Genomic DNA, 22,671 nt, shown 5'->3' with positions numbered 1-22,671 from the left:
GCCCAGGGTCACACAGCTAGTAAGGGTCTGAGGTCAGATTTGAACTCGTCTTCCTAACTCCAGACTCTGTGCCCTATGTACCTCACCAGCTAACTCCCCATATAACTTATATGTATGTAGCTATTTGCATGGTGTCTCCTCCATTAGATTGTGAGCTCCTCAAGAGCAGCTACTATCTTTTCCCCTTCTTTGTATCCTGAGCATTTAGCACAGTATCTGGTACATAGCAGGCACTTATATGCTTATTGACTGACTATGGTTAGCCTGGTTGTTCCACATCATTGCTTCTCTCCTTAAGCCCCTTGTGTCATACCCTCTCCCTTCTCTCAGCTGAGAACCTCATACTTTACTGAGAAAACAGAGACCATTCACCATGAGATTCCTCTTTTATCTTCTCCTCTATATCTCAAAACTCCTTAATATCTTCCCTTATTCTCTCTCCTTTTACTCCAGTCCCTGATGAAGAGCTGAAACTTTCCTCTGCCGAGGCAAATGAAGATGTACACCTGCCCTCCAGTCTTCACAAGCAGATTGTTCCCAAAGTCATCCCCATTCTCCCTAACCTTCCTTATCTCCCTATCTACCACAACCTACAAAAACTGACCTGGTCTCCTCAGCTTGAAAAGACCCTCACACTATCATCCTATAACTCTCCTCCCTTTCTCACTCAAAACCCTAAAAAAACCCGTCTCCCCCTCATCTGCACTATCTCTCTTCTTACTACTCACTTCTCAATGCCCTTCATTTGGCTTCTCACCTCATCACTCAACCTGGAACTGATCTCTTTAGAGTTACCTCTGATTTCTTCATTGCCAAATTGGTGACCTTATTCTCTATCCTTAACCTTCTTGACTTCTCTGATGCATTTGATATTATTGATCATCGTTTTCTCCCACATAATCTTCTGTCTCTGGGTTTTTATGACATGGTTCTCTAGAATCTCCTCTTACCTGCTTGATCTCTCCTCAGTCTCCCTGGCTCATTAATCAGGCATTTAAAGTCTCTAATTGTGTAGTACCCTATAGCACTTCTAATTTTTCTTCCTATACCCTCTCACTTGTTGACCTCATTGGGCCCCTGGGCTTAACTCTAATCTCTATGTAGAGGGCTCCCAAATCTATACGTCCAGCACTAACTTACCTGTTACCACTTTAACATTTCAAACCATTTATAGATGTTTCAAAGTGGATGTCTCATAAGCATTTCAAACACAACATAACAAAAATTGAACTCATTACATTTATTAATCCCCCTTCCAACTTCTTTACTTCTGTCTAGAACACTACCATTATTCTCATTACCCCAGTTCACAAGCTTGACGTTAGCCTTTGCTCCTCACTCTTCCTCACAGCACTTAGGCAGTCATTCAATTTTGTCCATTTCTACCACCATATTACAATGTCTCCTCCATCCTTCTCTTCACTCTCATGGTCACCACTCCAGGCCCTCATCACCTCTCCCCTGGACTACTGAAATAGCCTCAATTCTCTCACCCCTCAATCCATCCTATAAAAAGGTGCTGAAGTAATTGTGTGTGTGTGTGTGTGTGTGTGTGTTTTGCTGTGGGGCAATGAGGGTTAAGTGACTTGCCCAGGGTCACACAGCTAATAAGTGTCAAGTGAATGAGGTCGAATTTGAACTTAGGTCCTCCTGAATCCAGGTCTGGTGCTTTATCCACTGTGCCACCTAGCTGCCCCCTGAAGTAATTTTCCTTAAGCAGACCTGACCATAGCATTTCCCTACAACAAAAACTCCAATAAACCACTATTTCCTCTTAGATCTAATGCAAGCTCTACATTTAAAGCCATTCAAAGTCTAGCCCCAACTTATCTTGCCAACTTTATTGTATTTCTCCCTTTCCCACACTCTTTGGGGCAGTCAAATTAGTCATGTCTCATCTTTGAGCCTTTGCTCCTTTCTCCATATTGGAACATACTCCCACTTCACCTCCATTTCTTAGAATCTGTTTCCTTCATGGGCAGCTAGGTGGCACAGTAGATAAAGCACCGGCCCTGGATTCAGGAGGACCTGAGTTTAAATCCAGCCTCAGACACTTGACACTTACTAGCTAAGTGACCCTGAGCAAGTCACTTAACCCTCATTGCCCCACCCAAAAAAAAAAAATCTGTTTCCTTCAAAACTTCACTTAAGCACCACCTATAATGAAGCCTATTTTGATTCCCCCATCCCGATTTCTTTTTTTTTACCTTTTACATATTTTATGTGCATTAATCTATACATGTTGTCATTCCTGATAGATTGCAAGTTCCTTGAGGGCAGGGACTAAGTCATTTTTGACTTTGCATCTAGGTGCTGAATAAATCCTTGTTGACTGACCGAGCATTTAGAGCCTAATGAGATAGCTTAGGCATCATTTCTTCTGTTAAGCCCTTCCTGTCCCCTTTCCAGAGCTTCCTTTCTAGGAACAGAGCCCCAGCAGTGGCTTCTTATCCCCTCCCTGAGGTTCCTACCCTCCTCCCAAATCACCTGTCCAGAAGCTCCCAGTCCTCTCCTCCCCAGCGGTCTCGGAATTCCTTGGTATTCATGCCTCCAATCTTGTCCAGGTCTGACTTGTAGATGCCCAGAAGGCCAAATCCATTCACTTCCCAGTAACCTGAGGGCAGACAGGGAGGCAAGGGTGATATTCAGCTCCTCTTATCAAGAGAATTGTGCTTATGATGGTGAAAGGGAGGTCTTCCCATCTACAGTTTCAAGAAGTGAGGGCAGCTCCTGGGTTGATGCTCCAGGATTCTTCTTGAAGGAATAAGGCTATAGTAGTCCTGGTATGATTTTTAACTATCTTTCTGGTTCATATCCTCTGAGGTTTAATCAATCACTTCAGCCAAAGCTTTTTCCTTATCTCACTCTTTAGATGTCACCCTACCATCTGAGGATGGTCTCTCAGATCATTCTGAGGGGTCGGGAAAAACAAAAAGCCCTTCCTCTTGCCTAAGGCTACCTGCCAATCAAGGATAACTCATGGGAAATGTGCAAATGTATTTCTTGTTACAAATCAGATCCAAGAGGGACAGATGACCACAGCTGACTTGGCAACTTCAGGCAAGACTAAAGCAGGTTCTTTCTAAAGGACTGATGAGAGCTGAAGTGCAAGCCTCCCGGAGAAGAAAAGAGGGGAGCAGGAAGCTCAGCTAGACAATAATGTGTATGAACAAAACTTGAGATTTTAGTGTACTGAAAGCCCAACAGCAAGACCTAGCAGCTAAAACAAGCTAGTTCAATCTTGGGATACATTATCAGGAGTGTGGAGTCACTTCTAGAGACATTATTTTAGGAAATACATTGACAAACACATCCAAAAGGTAATGAGGGGACAAGGTATGACATAAGAATGCCAATCGAAGGAACTGATATTGTTTAGCATGGAGAAAAGACTTAGAGCGAATATAGTAGATTCTAAAAGTAATGGAAAAACTAACATGTGAATAAGGGTTGGTCTGGTTTTGCTTGTCATAGTGATAATAACAATGATGAATAATAACTAGCATTTAGGTAGTACCTTAAGGTTCATGAGCATTTTGCAAATGTCATCTCATTTTATTATCATAACAACTCTGGGAACTAGGTGTTCTTGCTGTTGTTCAGTCATTTTTTAGTCATGTCCAATTCTTTATGACCCCATTTGGGGTTTCCTTGGCAAAGATACTGGAGTGGTTTGCCATTTCCTTCTCCAGATCATTTTACCAATGAGGAAACTGAGGTAAGAGGCAGCTAGGTGCTACAGTGGATAAAACACTGGCCCTGGATTCAGGAGGACCTGGGTTCAAATCCAGCCTCAGACACTTGACACTTACTAGCTGTGTAACTCTGGGCAAGTCACTTAACCCTCATTGCCCCGCAAAAAAAAAAAAATAATAATAATAAAATAAATCCCATAGGAAACTGAGGTAAACAGGGTTAAAGTGACTTGCCCAGGAACACACAGCTAGTGTCTGAGGCTGGATTTGAACTCAGGTATTCCTGATTCCAGGCCACCTAGGTGTTATTATTATCTATATTTAACAGATGAGGAAACCAAGGCAAATAGCAGTTAAGTGACTTGCCCAGAGTCACACAACTAGTAAATGTCTGAGGCAGGATTTGAACTCAGGTCCAGTGCTCTATCCACTATGTCACCTAGAAGACAGAACCAAAAGTTATAGTTGGAAGCTGAAGAGAAACAGAATTTAGATAAGGAAAAAGTTTCTAAAAGAGCCCTACTAAAGTGAAATATGATGCTCTGATCAGTAATGAGTTCCCTGTCACTGGGAGTTTTCAAGTACAGGCTGGATGACCACTTGTCAGGGAGGTTGTAAAAAAGATTCCTATTCAGGGGCAGGTTAACCTAGGTGTATTTGGGATCCCTCCTGAATCTGAGACTCCTCTGCTTCCAGACAGCCTCAACACACTTATTTCATGCTATTTCCCTTCACACTTGTCTACTGCAAGCCAAATGGGCCTTTCTGCCATGCTCAGAATTCAGCATTCCATCTTTTTTTTTTTTTGGGTGGGGCAATGAGGGTTAAGTGACTTGCCCAGGGTCACACAGCTAGTAAGTGTCAAGTGTCTGAGGCTGGATTTGAATTCAGGTGCTCCTGACTCAAGGGTCAGTGCTTTATCCACTACACCACTTAGCTGCTTCCTAGCATTCCATCTTTTGCCCCCAAGTCTTTGCCTTGGCCACCCTTCCCTATGATATTCACAGCCATCTCCTTGCTGCTTCAAATTCTTAGCTCCTTCAAGGCTTAGATCAGATGTCCCCTCCTACAGAAGACTCTCCTGATCCCTCTAATTGTCTTGTGTTAGGTTTCCAAGCTATATCCTCCAACATAAAGTAAGCAGGAGCTCTTTTCCCTTTTTGTCTTTGTATCTATTGTGTTTAGCACAATGCCTTACGTATAGTTAGTATTTACTTATTGAATTGAATTGATTTCTGGAATTCTGTGAAACAGGGGCAAATCCTAGGCTTTTAGAACTTCACAGGCTGTTGGACTGCTGATAGTTTTCCTGGATTCCCTCCATGGTAGAGTAGAACTGGAGCTAAGATGGTGGTTTAACTATGACAATGGTAGCTAGGAGTGTAGTCTTACAGTGGTTGCTTGATTCCATTGTTGTTGCTTTCAGTACACATATCCAACCCTGCAGTTTACTGTTGTGGAGCAAGGGGTCAGAGACCCCAGCTAGGTATCAGTGGTAGAGTTCCAGGTAAAGAAATATGACTTGCTGAGAGAGAATGCCCAGGGAGTTCTCTTCCACCAGGCTCAGTACTTACCCTCTGGCCACTGAGGCGTGGCCCCACACTGCAGCCTCATCACCATGGGAGCAAAAGCCATCTTGCCCTCCACACAGTGCTTCCGTATGACATCAATGACTCCAGGTGGAAAGTGTATATGTAGATCACACAGGAAGATAATGCTGTGTGGGTCCTGGAGATAGATGCAGGGAGGATCAGGTCAGCTTGCCCGGGCAAGGAAGTATCTCTCCTTCCAGGGGTGTGCTGGTAAATGTTTAACAATGCACCAATCCACTTCCAAGTGGGGTGGGGGCTGAAATCTACGTACAACACACTAACGCTTAATCTTCATCAATAACATTTTCTCTATCGATTTCTTAAGTTTAGATTCTAGACACTCAACAAAACAATAATAAATCAAGCCCTGATTTGTAATGTTTGCCGATTTCTGAAGTATGAATGCTTATAATGGAAATTTAACAATTTGAACTGGCTCCAGCACCCCTTGTCTCCTCCTTCCTTTAGTTTTGTTCAGATCTCTTTCTAATACAACATCATGTAATTCCCCAGAGCTGCCAACCAATTTAAAACAAGTGGACACATTCAGAATTGTGTCATGTCTTCCACCAAATAGAGTTTCTAGGAGCAAATGAACTAAATGAAATTTAGGCTATCTCCTGGGAACCCAGTTTTTTCCTGAGGCAGGCCCACCTTACTAAGCCTGAGAGAATGCTCCCATGCCCTTTCACTGGTGACACTGTCAGCTTTATATGCTTGAAGGGACCAGTACTAACCCCACCCTTCTCTTTCCCTAGTTCAAGACTAAATTCTTTTCAACCCCTTTACCTTCACCAGATCCACACCAGCCTGAAGCCCGGCTGAGCGCTCAAAGTTCCCAGTCAACTTCATATACTGGTAGCTGCAGGGAAGAGAGATTAGACAGCATCCTGAGTCCTAGATTCTGGGGATAGAAGTTCCCCATAGGAGCCAAGCAGGAATAAGACAGTATGGTGGGGAGCCTTGGGTCAGGGTTAAGGGGCTCTGAGGTTAGACTTACAAAAGAAGGAAATAGCCCTAGAGCAGAGGACAGGATAAATGGATTTACCTGCCAGCTTTTCCTCCAACAATTTACTTGGGGGTCTTAGGAAAAGCAAACACCCAGACCCTCCCAGTGGCCAGCATGTTACCATCTCACCTTCGAAGACTGGATCTCTTAAGGGCCATCTCTACATCCATGTCCTCACTGCTGTAGTCAGTGATAATGATGTTGAAATAGGGATCACCAGTCACCTGGGACAGCTTCTCCATGTCATTGATAAACTGCTGAACCCATCGAGCCTGGTTCTTCACTGCCAAGGGATGAGGGACAGGCAGAGGAAAAAAGATAGATGTTAGTCAATCACAAATCCCACAGGCCCTATACAACCCTCTGCTTCTACCATGGCTCATGTGAACTCTATACATGACATGGGGCCAAAGAGTCTCTCTCACCCCCAACCGTGGTAATGTGTACTTTTTTTGGCCTCCTTTATATCCACTGAACATGTCCACATGAGAACTGCTTGGGTAGTATTATGCCTTGAGATGACACCATAACCATGTCTTCTTGTCCATCCTAGTATAATCACATTATGTATTCTAACCACAACTCTATGTTTTCATATTTCTGTCACTTAATTTTTATTATGCTTTTATTATTTATAAGACAATCGTTCAGTTATTTCATTTGTGTCTGACTCTCTGTGACCTCATTGGGGTTTTCTTGGCAGAGACCCTAGAGTGGTTTGCCATTTTCTTCTCCAGCTCATTTTACAAATGAGGAAACTGAGGTAAACAGGCTTAAGTGACTTGCCCAGGGTCACACAGTTAGTATATATCCAAGGCCAGAATTGAACTCAGTTCTTCCTGACTCCAGGCCCAGCACTCTATCCACTGCACCATTTCAACATCCAATCCATACATCCAACATGCCTCCCACCACTGTCTCCCACCTCACCTCACAATATCTCCTTTGGCCAGTTATGATTGGTTATGTTATCCCACTCTGTTCTAAAACCCCTGCTCCACTAAAATGCCCTCCCCTCTGTTGTGTGACTCACCAGGCACAATAAAGTGGACAACAGCCCGATGGTTCCAGGAGAAGCCGATGGGCCAGCACAGTTCAGGTTCTTTGGCTTGGCTATTTAGCAGGTGCCGCTGGCGCTGGTGGCCCAAGACCATGCCACGTAAGTTGTGTTCTTCGGGCTCTTTGCCACCACCCACACTAACCCCTCGCCAGTCCCTCGACAGCACATACTCTGAGAGCCGCACTAGCTGACCACCTTTCTCCAGAAGTTCCAGCTCCAATAGGTAGCGGCTTCCTCTGAGCCGGTCCTGGCGCTTCTCTATGTTTACAACACGATGTAGCTGGTACCGCCTAAGGTAGGATGGGGGGGAATGGCTTCAGTTTCCTTTTCCCTACTGTTCCATCCCTCCACATTCTGCTTATGGGGTCAGAGATCTCAAAAGTCAGCTTCAAATAATAACTCGCATTTACATGGCACTTTGCAGGGCTCAAAAGTACTTTGCTCACAATAACCATGGTGGATAGGCCATGTAAATATGATTACTCCATTTGACAGATGAGGAAACTGAGGCTCAAACAATTTAAGTGACTTATCCAGGGTCACATTCCTGTTAGGTGACAAAGCCTAACAGGTCTCCTGAGTCGATTGATTTTTTTTTACTACCCTTCGTTGCTTATCAAACCATTGAAAGATCTAAACTAATTTAGTATCATTTATTAATTCCTGAGCTATGAAACTAAAAAGCTCTAGACAGGCAGGTTTTTCTCTAAATAGTTTTCCATGATTGACAGGAAATACTCTCTGTGCAAATTTTAAAAGGCTAGCACACTGAATGAGTGAGTGTATCCTGTTTTGTCCAGTCTGGAGAGACCTCAGAGATGATCTAGTCCAACCATCTTACTTTGTTATGATTTATAAATGCACAAATAAATTTTGTAAAATACAAAAAATTAAAATGCAAATACATTTTATAAAATGCAAATACAATTGGTAAATGTGTAAATGAGGCTCAGGAAGATGAAGTGATTGACGACCAGAGCACATGGCTACTTGGTGATAAAGCTTTGTTCCTTCATTATAAGTATGATAATGATAATAGTACTTACTATGTGCTAAGTGCTTCACAATTATTATCTCATTCAATCCTCAGAACAACTTTGGGAGACAGGTGCAATTATTATCTTCATTTTACAGATGAGGAAACTGAGGCAAACAGGAGTTAAGAGACTTGCCCAGGGTCACACAGCTAGTAAGGGTCTGAAGCCAGATTTGGAATCTTCCTGATGCTAAGCCCAGGGCTGTATCCCCTAGGCCTCCTGGTTAGTCCTCTAGGCAGCTACAATTCTTAGAATCCATAGCTACCATTAGAGCACCTACACCCGGCCACACACCCTGAAAAAGCACTCAGTACACTTTAATTGAGAGGGGCTAGAGAGTCAATACCATTAACTCTCACATGCCAGGAGTAATCAGTCACCTGAGGGGATTGAGGTCAGATGTTCAGTTGGAGTCGAGAGCCTTTCTCTGCCCTTCCCTCTGACCACGTTCCCACCCCACACAAGAACCTTTAACCTTACCCCCTTGTCTTCTGGTTCAGCTTCTTCAGAAATACATGTGTAACCTCTAAAGCTTCTCTCTCCCGCAACAAAAGGTTCCCTGATGTGTTGCAATTTAAGTCAATCCAATCAGTCCTCAGGGTCTGGAAGTCCACATTTCGGGCGCTGAAGGTCTGATTCCAGTTCACCGCAGGGTCAAATAGAGGGACATATTCAAACGCCTCCCCTAAGTCCTCCTCCTCCTCTTCCTCTTCATCCTCCTCTTCTTCCCCTTCTATCCGCCTTTCCTCATCTTCAGCCACCACCACCTCCTCCCCCTGCTGAAGTCTCCTAGGGGCCTCTGGCTCTCCTCCATCAGCCTTTCTCTGTTCCACAATATACGACTGAACCTGATTCAGCCACTGAGATTGATCCAAGGTCTGCCTGTGGTGCCTCCCTCCTAGCCTGGACCTCTTCAACTGAGGGGAGGTCCCTGCCAAGTGCTCCATGGGGTGCTGACTGGAACGAGATGATCCTTGGACATGCTTAAGGCCGGGCTCTTGCTTGCTCCTCTTTCTGGAGTTCTGGAGTGGGGTGTCACTTGTCCTCACTGCAGAGGCAGCTTTGTTTCTCTTTTCTGGCTGGGCTACCGATGAGCTCCTCTCCTGCGTGGCTAGGAGCCTCCGCCGGCTCCTGAGGTGATAGTCGGTGGCATCCTGACTGGGGACGGAAGTAGGGTTGCCCTCATCTTCTAAGATCCCAGGGCCCTGGTCAGTGGGGGTGGGGAATTCTGCACCCTGATCTCCATACTGGGACTCATTGGGAAGGTCCTCCTCAAAACCTACAAGTAGCCATGGAGAGGTAGTCAATGTCAAACAGAGAACCAGGAGGGAATAGAAAACACCATCCAGCCACACCCCACCTCTGCCCGGAAGGTTTCTACTGCTGTCTTCTAATATGGATTCTGGGGCTGCACGGCTTTGTGCATTAGAGAGGAACAATACCTATTCTGCTCCCTTTAGGCAGCCCCCGCCTAGCTCAGTGCCAGACATCAACAGCATAATCAGTGCCGTTTGACAGATTAATTGAATGCTAAAGGATCTTTGCACAGCTCTTTCCTCTCCTACTCTGCCTATGGGTGAGGAAGGCACAGGGTAGAGGGGAGAGTATTGAGCATGAAATCAGAAAACTTAGGTTCAAGTTCTGATGCCCTACTTAGCTATCTACGTGACCTTGGACAAGTGGCTTCACCCTCTCTGAGCCTCAGTCTCTTCACCTATAAGATAAAGGGGTTAGATAAAGTGAATTTTTGTGGACCCTTCCAAGTTTTAACAATCTATTAAACTTTTAGAATCAATCAACAAGCATTCATTAAACCTCTACTACATGCCAGGCAGGACTATGCTAGTCACTAAGGATACAAAATAGACCCTGGCCTCAAGAAGCTTACATTAAAATCTACAAGATTTTATATTAGACTCAATGAGAACTCCTCGCTGGAAACTCAAAGGAGACCACAGCTATGGAGGTCTCAGTCTAGAATTCCTTACCTGGTTGCTCTAGTCTCTCTTTGAGCTCTGGACTCTGTCTGCCCAGTTGGTCAATTTTGATGTATTTCTGAAAGCCAAACCTACACAAAGAGAAAAAAGCACCTTGGCAAAAGAGATGACAGCAAATCCCTGGATGAGGGAAGAAGTGCAAGGCTCTCTCAGACCTGTACTATATTCTTGTGTTTTACCATGAGAAAGTATTGTAACCCGGGGTTTTTTTCCTTTTCTCAGTCACTCTTGGGGCAGTGGGATTTCCAGAATCAAAGGATCCTCTGGATTGAAGAGACTCTATTCTATCCCTTCAGACCACATTGATCCATCCATGGCTTTTGGCAAGACTCCAAGAAATGGAGGGAAGTCACCTCTATGGCCCAGGCTAGTGTTACTTACTTGTCCAAGTAGTATGAGTTTTCCTGATAGAAACATTTGTTATGTGTCTCCATGTGACTCAATCTGGTGTAGTCATTTGGGTAAACAAAAGACAGATGAACCTGGGGGAAGAGGAAGAGAGAGAAGACAAATCATCCATCTAAAGCTGAACACCTTCCCCTCAGTGTTCGTCAGGATCTGGCCTCAGTCTGCACAGGATGGAAGAGAAAGAAGGAGCAACCGTGGTCTCTAAATGGACTGTGTCTGCTGCTTAGATCACTTTATTCCTTATGCCTAATAGGGAGCAAATGTAAACTTTCAATCCCCCTTGGCCTGACTGCTTTCATCCCCTACTCCCCACCCCCCACCTCTACTTTATTTATCCCAGTTCACAAATATCTGTGACAGCCAACTTCCCTCCCTGGGTTTAGCCTCCTTCATCCTTCTCCTGCCTCCAAGACTTGCTTAAACTCTCTCATATTCCTGAAACAACCTTCTTTCTCACCACCTCCTTCCCCTGCTTGATAACACAGCCATCCATTCTCCAGTCTGCCTGCTAGCACCATTCCTAATCCCTCTTGAAATCATTCCATAAGGCTGGACATATTCTGGTCAATCTTACATCTGTGTATTGTGACTCGCCTGTTAAACTTCATCCTCCTTGAGGATAGAACCTATGCTCTTTTTCCCCCTTCTGTTTTAGGCCTTGGGTAGCTGGGTAGTACAGTGGATGGAGTGCCTGTCCTGGAATCAGGAAGACTCATCTTCCCGAGTTCAAATCCAGCCTCAGACACTTACTAGCCATTACTTAACCCTGTTTGTCTCAATTTCCTCAACTGTAAAATGAGCTAGAAAAGGAAAATGGCAAACCAATTCAGTATCTTTGCCAAGAAAACCCCAAATGGGGTCATGAAGAGTCAGACATGAATGAAAGAACTGAACATCAACAATTAGGCCCACCCAAGGGGATAGACTTTTGCTTAATACACCTTGCCCACACTCTAAATCATAATTGTCCCAACTGTGTTCTGCACAGCCTCTCTACTCCATGCAATGTGAACTGGGTCTTCTATTCTTCTAAATCAATTTTATTTTAATTTTCAGGTCTGCATTTTCTTTCTTCCACCTGCCCTTCACTTCTATTGAGAAAATAAGAAATACAAAATCATTATTATAAACATGTATAGAGTTGAGCAAAACAAATTCTTGAATTGGCCCTGACCCCCCAAAAATGTATCAGTCTGCACTCTGAGTTCATCATCTCTTTATCAGGAAGTAGGTAGCATATTTCATCACAAGTCCTCTAGATTTGTAGTTGGTTGTTGTGTTGATTGGAACGCCTGTCTTTCAAAGTTATTTGTCTTTATGACATCGTTTTTCCTCTATAAATTGTTCCATCCAATTCTGCTTATCTCACTTTGTACCAGTTCATGCAAGTTCTTCCAGGTTTTTCTGAAACCATCCCTTTCATCATTTCTTACAACACAATAGTAATAAATTGGGTTTTCTTGAGAAAATGTTGATGCTTATGTATTTTCCCCTCTAAAATGCTAAATATAAAATGAAGTCTTTAAAAGAATGTTCATCATGTGAGGCACTTCCCTCTTATTTTCTAGCACTGGATAGAGTCCAGAGTTGCTTTGGAAGGTAATGAGGACAAGCACAGGTACCTTCCAGCTAAAGGAAATTCAGGGGGCAGCTAGGTGGCGCAGTGGATAGAGCACCGGCCCTGGATTCCGGAGGACCTGAGTTCAAACCCGGCCTCAGACACTTAACACTTACTAGCTGTGTGACCCTGGGCAAGTCACTTAACCCCAAATGCCCTGCAAAAATAATAATAATAATAATAATAATAATAAAGGAAATTCAGGAGAAGTTGGATGGTGGGGCTCAGCCATACAAGGCTAGGTTTAAAAATTTACCAGTACCCACAAAACAGCAAATTTGGCAGAATGAAAAATCGTTTTCTGGTTGAATAGCCTGTTGCTTCCCCAGGAAGGAAGGTGGACCTTAGAGCTCATTTCCCCTTATGTCTATCTGTGATGCTAGGTTCAATCAGACTTGAGCTTTAGGTCCTATCTTTTGTCTCTCTTAGTTCCACCATCTGTAACCCTAAACATTAACCTTGCCTTCTGCTGTATAGGAACATCCTGGCTACATCTCCCTTACTCCCTAACACCCAAAGGTTTGGGTTAAAAAAGTAGTGCTCTACCTCTGCCAGGTCACATTTGTACAAATATGAACACAAGTATAATTTCCTTGACTATGCTCCACAATTCTCCCCTCTCCTTTAGCCTGAGAATATTTTACCCCATCCCAAAGCGGAATTTATAGGCAGGTGCTGGCAATATGTTCCAAGTCCCACAATGTCCTATGACAAAATTAAGTTTGGGAAATAGAGTTCTAGCAGAATACATCATTGCTGGCTGATTGATTCCTGGTGCCCAGGTTTGACAAGGTAAACCTGCTCTTGTTATCAGTGGACTTGGGAGGCCCTGGGAAAAGCCTTCTTCATCATTCATGGTGGTAAATGACTCCCCAGGAAAGGAGGACTCTTTTCACAGGTCCTGCCAGCTCACCTACTTGGGTGAAAAAGACAAGTTTGGAATACAGGTGCTTCAAAATATTAGGCTGGAAGTTCCGAGAAGACAGGAACTTGGGTGATTGATTCATTTTTCACCTTTGAACCCCCAGAATTTAGCACAGAGGACTCTATATGGAAGGCACTTGATTTGTTGAATTTCCGGCTGCCAGGGATGACACAGGGAGAGAGGAGAGAATGTCTCAAAGACCCCATCTGTCCACACCCATTTCCCCCAAACCTTCCCAGGATAAGACTTACAAACTGGAGTCCCTGGTAGCGCTGTAGGGGGAAGCCATTCACTAGGTAGCTGGGTTTATATTGGCAATCCGGTAGGACCCGGCGGAGTTGAGATTTGGGTATCAAAGGCACTGATGGGAGGAAAAGAAAGAGGATACAGAGGTTGGTGGGAGTTTGGAATAAATGGCTCAGTGCCATTGCTGGGGGGGGGGGCCATCATGTCAATCCTGGTACTGCTCTACCAGGGTGGCATAAAATGGGCACATTAGACAATAATCCCTAGAACAAGGCTCTGTCCAATGAAAGACTTTCCTCCATCATTTCGGGGGTACTTAGGTTAAAAATTGGCAGCTAGGGACTTATCTCTTCACAATATATCACTGTGCCACCTGCCCATCCTCCCCTCTTATAGGTTCCCTGGAGAAGGAGCTGTCCCCCATTCAAAGCCCAGAGATAGGGAGCAAGGCATGATTCTCTAGATCTCCTTTAATACTATCTGTCCAGGGATATGCCCAGGGAGGCCAAGGCATGGTTTAAGGTCTTACTTCGGTATAGGGTATCCCGGGGATCAGGCCTCAGCATGTCAGCAGGATGCTCCTGATCTGTGGGTAGGGGATCCAGAGGGTTTGTATGGCTGGCCACTGTCTGTGGGATGTGGGCCACCTCATCCATTTTGAGCAGTGTCTCATCTGGGCCCAGGGAGAGAAAGGTCAGTGTGGGTGAGGGGAGATTGTGAGCTCTAAACAGGGTTCACCATAGAGCGTGTTCCTCTCATTGTCTATATATAATGAATATTCAGATGAGGGTCAAGATCTTGGGTTCCAAAGGACTTCAGAAGAGCTTCTCTTCAAACCCTTCAAAAGGGTTCCCATCTTCTAAGTTATCAGCTTCCTCTCTGCAATATGTCTCTAGTCTCAGCTGTTCCTTCTCCCAAGATCTAAGGGGCCTTACTGCTCTGTCCATTCCCTTCTCCCTCTAGTTCTTTCATTCTGACTTCTGTTTTCATCTGTTCCTTCTCTTGTTTTGACTAAGTCCTATCCTTAGCCTCAGAGGATTGCTTTTCTCCTCTCTCTACCTTCTGGGCTCACCATTCTTTAATTTTTAGAACCAAAGAAGAGCTCCATTAATGGGATCTAAAGACGCATTTTTGCCTTCGACAACCAAAATCACAGTGAGCAACAGTTCATCTACTAGATGTTTAAAACAAATGATTAACTGTTTTCTTCTTTGGCTATAGCTCTTCTAAGATTCATCATCTGGAAAATAAGGGAATTGGATTAGATGGTTTCTGAGGCCTTTACAAAGAGAAAATGTTATGACTCAATGAACAGAGGCTCTTAACCCTTTTTGTGTGTCTTAGACTCTACTGGCAGCCTGGTGAAGCCTATGGACCCTCCTCAGAATAATGTTGTTAAAGCATAAAAAAATACACAGGATTGCAAAGGAAACTATGTGAAATACAGCTATCAATTAAAAAAAATAATGAGTTTATGGACCCCAGGTTAAGAATCCGTGCTCTATAACCTTGCCCCACCCCTGCCTCTGTCTAGGTCAGTCTGGCTCCAGTTCTTTAAACTCACTACTTTTAAGCACTCCCAGGAGTTCCCTTCTCCCATGCTCAAGAAAAATCCCTGAAACCTGCCACAAAGTACCTCTTTGTTTCTTCTACTGCCTTAGTTAGCATCTGCCCCTGCCCCCAGTGGCTTCTCTTTTCTCTTCTCCCCTCCTCCTCCCAAAAAAAGCCCAGCCAAGATCAAGATCATAGCCAGATTTCCTGGGTGAGCCAACTCCGGTCCACCAGCCAACTTACCTGTGAAGAGGGACAATGATGGAGAGTCGATGACTGTGAACTTGGCCCCAGGGTCATTCAGTCGCCACTGGAATAAAAACAAAAAATGGATGTGAAAGGTTGAAGGTGAACTAGGTATGAGACATAGCTGGAAAGCCAAAAGGTATTACTGTTTCTGTTACTAGTAAGTAACTATTAAGTTATTACTATAGGTAACTATTAAGTTGTTACTATAAGTAACTATTAAGTTGTTACTATAAATAACTATTAAGTTATTGCTGGAAGTAACTATTAAGTTATTACTAGGGGGCATCTAGGTGGCGCAGTGGATAAAGCACTAGCCCTGGATTCAGGAGGACCTGAGTTCAAATCCAGCTTCAGACACTTGACACTTACTAGCTGTGTGACCCTGGGCAAGTCACTTAACCCTCATTGCCCCACAAAACAACCAAAAAAAAAACCCCAAAACCAAAGTTATTACTAGAAGTAACTATTAAGTTATTATTAGAAGTCACTATTAAGTTACTACTAGAAAGATGGCGGAGAGGAAGCAGCAAAGTGCCTGAGCTCTCCTTCTGTTCCCTCAAAAAGAACATTAAATCAAGTTACTACTAGAAGTAATTATTAAGTTACTACTAGTAACCAGTGAGTTATAACTAGAAAGTAACTAATGAGTAACTAGTAACTTATTAATAACTATTACTATAGTTAATTCTAATAGTGATATAATAGTATAATATAATATATAGTATAATTTAGCATATTATAATCTAGTTTTATATATATATTAGTAATATAGTTAACAGTAAGCTTTGATGGAGAGGGGGTATCATAGCAGGGTTACTCACTGCCACTTCCACATGATCTGTTCCTTGGTCATTCTGTTTGTGAAGCACCTCAAAGTAATACCTTCTAGAAGCCGACAAGCTGGGTGAGAAGGAGAGAGCAGGAAAGAAATGCTGACAAGGCATCTCTCTGATCCCCCAACTATCTCCATGATAAACCCAACTTTTCCCACTACACCATGCCCAAGCTCCTGTTGGTTCTGCAGTGGATTTCCCTGAGATCTGTTTCCTTCTCAAGGGAGTCTTTGTTGGACTAGAAAACGTCTAGGGTCCCTTCTACTTCTAAGTCCTGTGATCCTGGAGGATTCTTCTGACATACCCTTTAAATAAATTATCTTGGCTGCAGAAATTCAGAGTTGGCCACCAGGAGGCACTCCGGGGCCATTCTAACAAAGGACCCTCTTCCAGTAATTTCCTCACAGTGCAAAAGTTATTTCAGTTCAAAAGGGCTGGCAATACAACTTCACTCTCCCTTTTTTCCAATCCAGGGAATACTGCAAGGTCATGCGGTAGCTCAAAAGCTCCCTAAAGTTGATGTGGCCAATGTAGGCTGTACATTAAAGACCATATGAACACAGATATTGTTGAGTCTGAGATAAGTGGTTATTAGACAATGAGCCTCACACGGGTGTAGGGGAAGGAGCACTGTCCTGAAGATTAGGGAATGCAACACTACCATGAATTCCCTGTCATTTCATCTTTTGAGGCCGTACTTTCCTCACCTATAAAATGAAGATACTGGACAAGATGATTTCTAAGGTTCCTTTCTTTGAATGTTACATGATATTGCTGAAGAGTTTGGAATCTCTGGCATAGGGAAGACTTGGAGATTCAGATCCTCAAACTGAACTTTAGGGAGGGGGAGGGGAGAGATGGCACACTCACCTCACTGGCTTGGAAATTTGACTTCGGAATTTTCCAAACTCTCCAGGGGCAGTCCATTCCTTTCCTGTCTAGAGTTGGGGTGGGAGAAGCGCAAGGAAATGAAGAAAGTGAGAAAATGAGGAAAGGAAAGAGATGGGGAAGAGATAGGAGAATATATGAGGAAAGTCAGAGGAGAGGAGAATGGAAGGAGTAAAGGAAGAAGGGGAAAGAAGGAGAGGAAGGAGTTTAAGGAAGAGAGAGGTTTAATTATAAATCAAAAGTAGGCTTGCCTCTGACATGAAACAAACCAGCTTTTCCTAGGTGAGCTAAGCAGTCCATCAACTGAGAAAGATTTATTGAGCATTCATTGAGATTTATTGAGGCACTATGTGACTAGCAACAGGCAGTGTGGGGCATAAAATAAATATATGATACTCTTATTGTTGCTGAAGAATTCATCTGAAGTCACTGCCCAGCTCTAGGACACTTTGACTCTCAGTCTTAGCCCCTCTTGTGCCTCAGGTTACCCCCATCTATGCTTAGAACTCCTTCCCTCTTCATCTTTACCCCCAACCCTCCCTGGCTTCCTTTGAGTCTCAGCTAAAGTCCTACCTTCTGCAAGAAGCCTTTCCCAGTCTTCCTTCATCTTAATGCCTTGCCCTGAGACTGCTTCAATTTATCCCGTATCTATCTTGTTTGTACAATCATTTGCATGTGGTCTCCCCACATTAAACATGTGAACCCCTTGAAAGCGGGGACTAGTTATCTTTTTTTGTCTTTGGCACAAGTGCCTGGCACATAGCTTGATCAATGCTAGCAGACCATGTACAATGGTTGCATGTAGCGGAGGTATTAGAATCATTCTGGTCTCTCCACTAAGCTTTGATGGAAAGAGTGACATTAGTGGTGATGATACAAGAATGGAGGTGGACTTCTGGTTGCTCAGAACCAAAGGGGGGACCCCTGGAGATGAGAAGACCCATACCTTGCCCACACTAGCCATCAGCTGGAGGCCTGAGATCTGGTCACTGGAACTTAGCCAGAACTCAGCGTTGTCATCTGCAGCAATGGCAAACTCGACATCTCCTGCAGGGAAAGTTGAGGTGGGGGGTTGAAGAGAAGGAAGAGATTGCAAGATCAAGGGACAAACTCTCCTAGCTCTTTTCTGAGCAACAGCCTACCCTTGGGGCCAGCCGATCCCAAAGGGGTAACTGTACTCCAGGTTGTCATGGCGATCTCCTAGGAGTCAGACAAGAGGTCTGAAGCTACAAAGCCTGGAAAGTGTCAGGGGAATGGGGACTGGGACATCAGGCTACTAGGCAGGAGGCCTGTGATATTTGATGTAATATGAAAGCCCAAGTTCCTTTCTTACTTTGTGACTTAGCTTGCCTCTTAGACTTGTTCTAGCTCCTCTCTTGTCTCATAGGAGGTCACTATAAGGATGGAGGGGACAACTTGGACAAAGATCCTTAGGGTCAGAGGCCAATTACAGCTTCAGCTGACCCTTGCTGTATCCCTGAGGGTTTAACCAGCCTGGGGCTGCTTTATTTCCCAATTCCATTTTGGGGATATTTCTGTTGGGCCTCTGGGAAAAAAGGAAAACCCTGTGTTCAGAGGCAAAAGGGGGAGTGGCTCACAGAATCTGGTCTCACCATCAGTGAAAGGGTGCAGGTAGCCAAAGATCCGGAGCCCATAGTTGGTCCACTTGGGAGATACGGCCAACTTCCTTATTGTGGTTCGAGTCTAAGAAGATCAGAGGTGGGGAAGGAAATTAATAACCAGAACTGGACACTATTGGAAGCATGAGAGATGTGAGGAGTGAGAACAAGAAGAGAGTAAAGAGAAGGAAAAAGTTTATGGCAATTGAACTAATAATCCTAGGATTATTAGCATTTATTATTTTTTTCAGGATGAATATTCATCTCATATGATAAATCAGGTCCACATGCTCCATGCCAAAAAATAAATCAGGCAAAGAGTCTGGTGAGAACTGAAATATTCTACCACTCCCTTCTACTCTCTTGGTGTATTTGATCTCTTTACGAGACTGTTAGTGTGTGCTAGGAGAGAAGGCAACGATCGGGGAATGAATAAATGCTTGTGGTCTTACAGCCTAGGGAAATGGGAAGAAGATGGTTCCCTGGGACCTAGTGAGGTTGGGAAGAGGGGGACAGAGAGGAAAGGATGGTTTGCTGAGGGAAAAGAATAAGGGTTAGAAGAGCAGCAAGTTGTACTTGGGTAGGGGTGGCAGAAGGGGAGAGAGGAATGATGAGGAAGGGTATGAGTCATTAAGGAAAGGAAAGAGAGTGCGCTTATTTGTTCCAAGGAAGGACTTTGGGGAGATTATTTAGTGGGGGGAGAAGAGGGCAGAGCTAGTGAAGTTTAAGAAAAAGAAGAAAGAAGAAAAAGCATCAGTGAAACATTTAAAAAATGAACAGAAGGGGACAGCTAGGTAGCGTGGCGGATAAAGCACCAGCCCTGGATTCAGGAGTACCTGAGTTCAAATCTGACACTGGACACTTACTAGCTGTGTGACCCTGGGTAAGTCACTTAACCCTCATTGCCCTGCAAACAAACAAAAACCAAAAAAACATGAACAGAAGAGAAGGAAGTTCAGAGGGAGACAGGGACAAGGAGGGAAGCTTTGGAAATAATCTGTTGACTTTGTCATGTGCTTTAAAAAAGAAAAGCAAGCTGTATATAATAGAGATCCATGGTTTCATATGAAATTCTCTTTTTCTTTTCTTTGCATATGGAAATGTTCAAGATTGCTGATGCTGAGTTCATAATAATAAAAGAAAAAAATTAAACCAAGAAATGGGAAAGGGAACTGAAAGGATTGGAGGTGCCACTGAATGTAGGAGTTAGAGGAATCCATGGCGCAGAAGAAAGAATGGTCTGAAAGAGAAGGAAACGCTCAGGGGAGAAGTGGTGGTGGTAGTAGTGGGGGTGGGGTAGGGGGTTTCATGTTAACCTTGAAGGGGGTCATAGCAGGCAGAAGGTAGGAGCAGCCAAATGCCAGGGAGAACAGAGGACAGAAACAGGAGGGCAGGGCAGGCTGAGGCTGGCACTCACATGAGGGTAGAGTGGGAAGTGAAGATTCCTTCTGAGCTGCTGGATGGAGCTTCCACACCAATCTTCAAAGACATGCAAGTTGGCACGGCCCTCGAACTGTAAGGAGCAAGGGAGGGTGAACAAGGGAGGGGGAGGGGAGGTGCTCCCCATAATGCCCCACCTCTACAGCTCTGAGAGGTAGTCCCATGTCTACCTCAGGACATTCAGCCAGCTGGCGGGCAGGAAGGCAGGCCACCTCTACAGCGCATTGGGTCAAGGCAGCCAGTGGGAAGTGACTGCTTTGCCATGCTTCCGCCACCTTTGGGAATAGCTCCTTCCCAGCATCCATATCCATATTCTGGGCCACTATGGAGGGCTATGCCTGACACTTGGGCTCTGTCACCAGAAAAATCATCTGCCCTGAGCTCCCTGGGGCAGTGGGCCGGTGAGAATGGTATCACTGACAGCAGAAGGCCTAAGAAGACCTGGGAGGAGGAAATCCAGGAAGGAAAGCCAAGCTGGCTTCCAGTGAAGTTGCTGATCTTTTCTTCCCTCCCTCCTCCTGCTGCCCCACGAACAGAGCACCACAGCTGTCTGTTGGGGAAACCTTATCCATCCTGGTCTTCATGCTCCCCACTCACTACTATGGGAAGCAGCTGGGAAAATTCTGCAAGGAGGAATCTGGAGACCTCATGATTGGGGTGGGGTGGGGGGAGGGGAGCAAACCACATCACAAAAGCATCTGCTCCCAACCCCCTCTACTGATTCTCTCCCTGTGCCTCCATCTCTGTCTTTCCTACTCAGATCTGCCCAGATGGATGTGGGAAAACTTCAGCTTCCCTGGGCAGAGGGACAAACATAGAGGAAACAGGCAGAGAGACTATGGCTCCTTCCTCTCTCCCCTGGGGATCAGACCTGCTGCCTGACGGACAGATAGGGCCTGGAGTGAGGGTGCCATTAGGAGGATACTCCTCAGGGACTGACGATGCTTGGATCATATAACCACATTCTTCCAGCCAGTGGGAGGGCTTGTGGGGGAGGAGGAGGGACAGGGAAAGCCTGGTTCTAAGTGGCCCCCTGACAAAGAGTTTCAGTTTACACTATCCCGAGCTCCTTACTCCCACCTGAGCCTGATCTCCAGACTGGGGGTGGTAGGGATTCAGATAAGAGATAAAAACAGGCTTCACCCCTTACCTACCTGCCAGACTCATGTGATATGTAAATCACCCAGGATAACCTCCACAAGAGCTTTGTTTTGATTTCTTGAGCAGAGGAAAGTAGTGGAGGCAGCTGAGATCAGAGCCCCAGATAGAAGTAAGGGGCACAAAGCCTGTAGCACTGAAAGATGCCAGGGTTAGGAGAGAGGGAAGATGGGGGAGGAAGGGGGCATGAGGAAGGGAGGCAAGGGGGTACAAGGGAGGGAGGGGGACAGGGAGGGAGGGCGCACTCTTAGGTGTGGATGACAAAGAGAAGTTAGAGGGCTACTGAGTACCACAACTGACCAACTTGGCTCCGCCCCACAAGAAATAACACAAGCAAGAGACACTGACTCTTCTGTGACTTCAGTACTTCTGGGTATTTCAGTACTAAAAGTTCAATGGTTCTTACCCTGGAATCTGAATTTCTTGTAGTTTTTTTTAAATTTTGATATAATTGTTTCAATATAATTGGTTTCAACATAGCTGAAATGTTTTCTATATTGAAAAATTATATTTTTATATTATATTGTTGATTTTCTTTGTAATCCTATGCATTATAAAACATTCTTCTGAGAAGGGGGCCTTGGTGTGGCACTAGCCAAAGGGGTCCATGACAGAAAAGAGGTTCAAGGGAAAGCACAGCGGTTTTGACTGGACAGATGTTCATAGAAACTTTTTGCAGAGATGGGTGATAGCTGTGGGAGTTTTTGTCTATGAGTTGTCTTGAGTTTATAATGTTTTACATCATGTACAAAACCATTTTTTTCCTATAAAAAAAGAGGTTCAGAACCCCTGCTTCAGTAGTTCATGACTTCCCTCTGAAGGGCGCTCCAGCCACCATTGCAGATCTGGCCCGGTCTGTGCCTTTTCATCCTGTATATAATCCTTGTTCCTGCCCTTCCACAAATCCTTCCTAAGCTCCCATTTATCCTGTGCTTTGAGGTTTGCAAAGCATGGCTCAAACAACCCTGGGCTGTGGGCAAAGCCGTAAGTAGGGTAGGAGAGCTAGAGCTTATGCTCCTTCAGCAGCAAAGATGGGGCTGAGGTCAGCACATGGTTGGCCTGAATAATAAGTTAAAATAGGAAGCTATCAGATAGCTCTGGCTCCCACCCTTCCCCCCACACACACCAGGTGCCGTAACCCAGGTGAGCTCCATCACACTCATAATAATGCCACCCCTCAATATCCCTAGGCTTCGGCCTACCAGTGCCCGAGTTCCAGGGTCCTTGTTCTGTTGACACCTGGCCCTCAACTGAATTTGTCTTTGAAAGAAACTAGGTTGAGAGTGCTTTTTTGTTCTGTTTGCTCCAGGCACATGAATAGGCTACTGTTGGCTCTGGAAATGTCT

At 44.6% G+C, this 22,671-nt stretch overlaps 1 protein-coding gene across 1 annotated transcript in view; it reads right to left on the bottom strand.

The window, feature by feature from the left end:
* B4GALNT3 (beta-1,4-N-acetyl-galactosaminyltransferase 3) overlaps positions 1–22,671 on the bottom strand; it is a 151,894-nt gene that overhangs the window by 3,247 nt on the left and 125,976 nt on the right. The window contains exons 4-19 of the mRNA XM_043968259.1: positions 20,145–20,240; positions 18,722–18,812; positions 18,055–18,155; positions 17,091–17,158; positions 16,209–16,287; positions 15,382–15,448; positions 14,117–14,260; positions 13,593–13,702; positions 10,772–10,872; positions 10,382–10,461; positions 8,874–9,672; positions 7,330–7,646; positions 6,426–6,579; positions 6,077–6,149; positions 5,270–5,423; positions 2,488–2,614 (exon numbers count right to left, since the gene is read on the bottom strand). Coding sequence (XP_043824194.1) covers positions 2,488–2,614; positions 5,270–5,423; positions 6,077–6,149; positions 6,426–6,579; positions 7,330–7,646; positions 8,874–9,672; positions 10,382–10,461; positions 10,772–10,872; positions 13,593–13,702; positions 14,117–14,260; positions 15,382–15,448; positions 16,209–16,287; positions 17,091–17,158; positions 18,055–18,155; positions 18,722–18,812; positions 20,145–20,240 — 2,561 coding nt within the window. The remainder of the gene's footprint in view (positions 1–2,487; positions 2,615–5,269; positions 5,424–6,076; positions 6,150–6,425; positions 6,580–7,329; positions 7,647–8,873; positions 9,673–10,381; positions 10,462–10,771; positions 10,873–13,592; positions 13,703–14,116; positions 14,261–15,381; positions 15,449–16,208; positions 16,288–17,090; positions 17,159–18,054; positions 18,156–18,721; positions 18,813–20,144; positions 20,241–22,671) is intronic.

The sequence above is a fragment of the Dromiciops gliroides genome, chromosome 5 (assembly GCF_019393635.1).
Source record: "Dromiciops gliroides isolate mDroGli1 chromosome 5, mDroGli1.pri, whole genome shotgun sequence".
Taxonomy (NCBI): domain Eukaryota; kingdom Metazoa; phylum Chordata; class Mammalia; order Microbiotheria; family Microbiotheriidae; genus Dromiciops; species Dromiciops gliroides.
This window is presented reverse-complemented; position numbering and strand designations above follow the sequence as displayed.